We start from the raw sequence: 5282 nt of genomic DNA, 5'->3' as shown, positions 1-5282 counted from the left end.
AAAACGAATGAATTTTTACTGAAAAAGAACAGGGAGCTGTAAATCAAGAAAGGCCAAAAACTTTCAATATGAAGTAGTTCCAGTTAAGAGAGTTCATCATATGGATTTGAGGATGATTAACAAATTTTCACACGCACTTCTCCTGCACAGAGTAATGCACCTCCACGAGTATTTATCTCCATCCATGCAAAAAAGCATACAGCTCTTTAAAGAGCAGAAAAACAGTTATCAACATCTGAAGCGCCTTCTGTATCATGTAAGGAGCCCAGGGCTCAGTTCCTGCATCTAACAGAGTGAAGTTTTTCAGCTCCTTTTGGTTTTGTTACATTTCAGTGACACAATGGACCTTGGGAGCAGAGGAAGATTCCACTGCAACATGAGACTCACCTGCACTCTGCTAATCACAGGAGCATTCTGCGTGACACCCTTCCTCTGCCATAGCCAAATAGATCCACTAGCTCTTGGGCGAGCAGACCCCCAGTGCTGGGAATCCTCCTCAGCAGTCTTACTGGAGATGAGGAAGCCTCGCATTTCTGACTCTGTGAGTGGCTTTTGGGACTTTATGATCTTCCTGAAATCATCAGAGAACTTGAAACATGGGGCTCTGTTCTGGGACCTGGCTCAGCTTTTCTGGGATATCTATGTGGACTGCGTGCTCTCTAGAACCCACGGCCTTGGGAGAAGGCAACTAGCAGAGGCTGAACAGAAGATCACTACTCTACATTCTCAGTTCACAGGGAGAAACCAAGGTTACTACTCCTTTAATACACATCTCATGGGCAAGTAACTAGAATCTAGTAGGAAAGAAAAGAGATAACAGGCTTACTGTGTTTTGTGGTAATAGTACAAAACCAGAGGACAGTGCTGCACAACTGCCCCCACTCCCCTCAATCCAGTACACAGCTATGTTCATGGTCAAAGTGATCTCAGTAAAAATTTAACCTCCAAATAACATAAATTCTAATGATAGCTTTTAAGCTTCAATTTGATGGGTGAAGAGGGGGACCAGAAAGTGAAACACAGGATTTAGACAAAGAAGGCAGCTCAGCAACTGAACGTACGAAGATACTCTTCCACACCAGCACTTTTACCACTATATTGCCATGGACAGGGTAGTTCCAAAGTCCTCATTCAGAGATGTGCATCACCCCAGGTGATGGAGCTGCTGGGGAGAGCACCAGTCTTTCAGCAGAAGAGTAAGGATACGTTTGCTTGCCATCTAGTAGTCAACTACTAGATATTTCTTATTTCCATACTGGTACGTTTGCCCAACACATAATGGAAGCAGACCTAGGACTCGGATGCCTGCAGGCTTTCAGACACAGCCACAGCTTCAGAAGGAAGAATGTTACCTACAATACTAAATGCTGCAATTCCTAATCCCCAGGTTTCCATCCCCAGACCTGACTCCCCAAGCTTGAAGTAAGTGTCTACAGTAAGGTGAGGGCTGGACCTCACCACAGGATCTGCAAAAGGTAGTATTGTCACCTAGCCACCCCATTTCCAGCAGAAAGATACAGCATAGCTTTTCATAAATCTCAGTCCCTTCTGAGGCTTCAGTTCTGATTCTGCTACCAACAGATGCAACCTTCCCTTAAGAACACCCACTTTCAGAAAGAGGCAGATGCTACAATTTGATGGAGGTGTAGAAGTGCTGCTGCCATCATCAATGGTGTAGCACATCAGGCCCACAGGTAGAAGGCAGAACTGCCTTTCCACTTGAATGGATTCAGACCCTTATCTCCACTTCCTAGCTCAGTGTTCTAGTTATTAAGATGTTTAGGGGGAATGTTCACAGAGTAATGAAGATCCTCTCAGGGCAGTTACCCATTACAGTGTCTCTAAAGAAGGGACTTGAACTCAGGATTCTTCCACTACTGGCAAGTCCAGCTCTTGCCCACAAACCTTAAAATGTTTTGTGTATTAAAAACAGGATTTGAGAGAGGAAGGATAGAGAGGTCCTTACCCCCACTACCTACAAACAGTATCCTAGCCATTAAGCTAGGAGATAGGAGCTGTGTTTGAATCAACCCCCTCCGACTGAAGACAACTTCATACGCACAAGGCCAGTTTCTAAACTCTGTGCCAAACAACCGCTATCCTCATTTTAAAAGCAAGGAATGGATACTATACTGTTCTGCTAAGAATCCGAGCTATCACATAGCTCTGAGGAGATCTCTAGTCTGCTGAGATATGCTGATGGCAGCCAGCACAGAACGCCCTTCTAGTTCCCGAGTAGCCTCAGACATCACAAAAGCAACAAGTTGCTCAGTCCTGACCAGACTGATGAACTTGTGGGTGCAAACCAAATGCAGCTTTAGACAAGAGGCAGCAGTACTATCAAAACCTGAGATGCTCACTAGGCTAAAGTGTCAGATGAATTTTTGTTTTCAATATTGTAACTTTAAATATCACTGTCTCAATTCCTGCTTAGCCTTTTGTTTACATCTGGCTCTTCACATCTATATCACACTGTGATTTTCCTAAACAAAGAGCTTTTGTTCCAGACAAGATTAAGAGCAACAATCCAATGTATTTTGAAGAATCAAATTATAGGTTTTGTGATTAATAGTGACTTTTGTCTACTCCTATACAGAGATTAAGTGCTAGTAAGTATTCACACTTTAAGACAAACAAGGATTTCTTCCCTTCTCTATTCTTTTACCTCTTTGTTTTGTGAACTGGAATCAGTTAATCTGTTTCCTTTATACAATTGATTAACATCAGTCAGTAGCAGACAGCTTATAGTAGTAACCACCTAAACTGTACTTTTTGGAGGGGCTATCTAACCTCTCATCCAAGTCTCCCAGTTTCTTAACAAAGCCAGCTGTTTTAATCTTTGTAACCCTTGACCCTACTCCTCGTTTTCTCAGTGAAAGCAGAAATCAATTGTTAAAAATTGCAGATAGAAATCATATCCTAACAAATGATGAAGAATAGAACTACCGTTTCTTATATGTAAAGAGATGTACAAGCCTGTTTTCTTAGCTCAAAGAGCGGCACTAATGGCATTTGAACGACCTTGCGTACTTCACATCTACATTAGCAGGTATGAATAGCTTTCAGCAGGCTTGTTCAAGAAGTCGAACAATAAAGCAAGATTTTTCTCTCTATCCTGCTACTTTTGCAATGGTTGATAACACCTTTATTGCTCCATACAGAAGTTTTTCATCTTATTCCTCTTACGTATTCACACTTTCAATTTAGTTGTGGTTTCCTTGTTTTTTGGTGTGGGTTTTTTTTTTTTAAAGCAAACAGCTCCATAAATCAGGAGCAACCTGTAAGCTGCATTCACTGTGGTCCCTTAAACATATCATTGAATTAGAAAAGCAAGACAGAGATCTGGACTTGGCACAGAAATGCTGATATTAAGGTGTTATTATTCTAGCATCAGATTTCAGAACTACAAGATAAATCCCATGAAGTCATTGCAAAAATTGAGTGTCAGGAACTGAGCTTTTCTAAGAAAAAACCCCAGAAAAGTCCTCCAAGCCAAAAAACTTAGCGAAGCCTTTGGTAAACACCTCAACAAAAGTAATCAACAGAACTACTTTGCCACATCTAAGAAGCACGTCCACAGCTCCCCGTTCTTTGCCCTCCTGGGAAAAGAGTCTGAACACGCACCAGGACAGCGGTAGAAGTAGTCCAGATCCCCCCTTACAGGTTCAAACACTGTTTTCTGAATCAGTCTAGTCCTGCCAGGGTCCTGATTGTAGCTACTAACAGGTCTGAAGATAGTCTTCAAACTACACAATCCATTAAAAAGGCAACAAAATCAGAACAGCTATATATGAGTTACCTGACAAACTGCCTCCATCCAGCTAACATCCTACTTAACCCAGCAGCATTTCAACTTCCCTAGGAAAGCATTAGTCAGCTTTAAACTGAGACAAGTACAGAGAGTAGACTACAATTACCTGGCCAAGGTATCTTTAGTAACTCACCCCTTTCCCCTAACAAACCTCAAACACTATGAAAAACCAGGTTTCATTAAAACATTTTAAATATATTGCAACACTAAAGTTAGATACATTATAGTTGTAACAACTCTTAATAAGACAAAATAAGACTTAAGAACCATGAGGAAAACATAGCTTTTATACTCACAGCAAATCTTCCTGAAGAACAGCTATACGAGAAGTCTCCTCAAAAAGCCACATTGCGTATCTCCTGAATAATATTTGAAGTATACAAACACAACCCCCCTCCACCTCTTTGCTGCCTCTTTTTCTCCACACCCAGCAGTTCCCTTTCCCTCTTTCAGTGGCCACAGCTGTGCACACCTCCCTCACAAGTACAGGTAATTGGGCTCAGATCAGACCTTGCACCTGGCCCAAGAGTGGCACAATTTGCTGTCCCAGCTCTGTTGGGCTGCAGAGTGCCAGGGAGGCAAAGGTATGACGTGTTTGAGGTCTGGTAAATAAACGTACTGTGTTAACCAGTTAATTTTTCAGAAGACAGATGTGTCTAAAGGAAATAAAGCCAATCTGAGATCATTACAAAGAATATTCCCCACAGTTCCCCAAGGTAATAACAAATGTTCTACTAGTGCGAGAGGTCTCACCCACTGTGCAGGGAGGTTGATGACAAGCCACTGAGTCAGTAAGACTGTGAGCAGACTCAAGTGCTTTGACTCTGCTAGTTACAGCTGGAAGGGTTTTATAGAAAAACTGAAGGAAAGGGTCTATGCTGGAGGAAAAGATCAAAGTAACTTGTCATTGAAAGGCAACTTGCAAATGAAAGGATATGGCTATTGCCAAAACAAGAGGTTTGAGAACAATGCTGATAAAATGGGGACCAGCAGCAGCTAAAGACAGAGGAAACATAGATGTGGGAAATTGAGTATTCAGTTGCTCTTTGGAAATTGATTACTTATGTGAATTTTCATGTCACTTTTCAGGGATATTTTCTCATATTCAGAAGTCACCTGTTCTGAAGAAGAAAGACTTGTTTGAAGATTTAATAAGTATCCACATGCGTAAGAGTAGATCTACATTACTTGGAAGAATGGTTAGAGTGCTAGGGAAAAAGAGGAAATGACACATTCAGTCCAAGATCTTGATTTGTATATATTTTTTAACTACTTCTCTTTAATTTTTGCATTTCAGTCCTCATTGATGTCAATTTACATGGTGGAAGAAGGCCTGTAACTGTGAGCTCTGTATCTCTGATTAACTTGAACTTGTGAGGGTTTTTAAAATTACATATTAATTGAGTCTCCTTAATAAATTGCATGATTTATAAGCAGTTGCCTACTTTAATCTGTGTGTACACCAGGCTTT

At 41.2% G+C, this 5282-nt stretch overlaps 1 protein-coding gene across 1 annotated transcript; it reads left to right on the top strand.

Annotated features, from left to right (window-relative positions):
- The first annotated feature begins 340 nt into the window (after positions 1-340).
- On the top strand, positions 341-5040 carry LOC104491376. The gene is made up of 2 exons (XM_010133789.1): positions 341-749; positions 4901-5040. The coding sequence occupies exons 1-2, from the start codon at positions 341-343 to the stop codon at positions 5038-5040; spliced, it is 549 nt and encodes a 182-aa protein (XP_010132091.1).
- The last annotated feature ends 242 nt before the right edge of the window (positions 5041-5282 follow it).

Source organism: Buceros rhinoceros, unplaced genomic scaffold (assembly GCF_000710305.1).
Source record: "Buceros rhinoceros silvestris isolate BGI_N320 unplaced genomic scaffold, ASM71030v1 scaffold14793, whole genome shotgun sequence".
Classification (NCBI taxonomy): domain Eukaryota; kingdom Metazoa; phylum Chordata; class Aves; order Bucerotiformes; family Bucerotidae; genus Buceros; species Buceros rhinoceros.
This window is presented reverse-complemented; position numbering and strand designations above follow the sequence as displayed.

Bases quoted from the DNA above. Each gene is read 5' to 3' on its own strand.
- LOC104491376 (XM_010133789.1), top strand. From the start codon at position 341: ATGGACCTTGGGAGCAGAGGAAGATTCCACTGCAACATGAGACTCACC. The intron at 750-4,900 runs GTTACTACTCCT...GTCACTTTTCAG, and splicing joins GTTCACAGGGAGAAACCAAG to GGATATTTTCTCATATTCAG.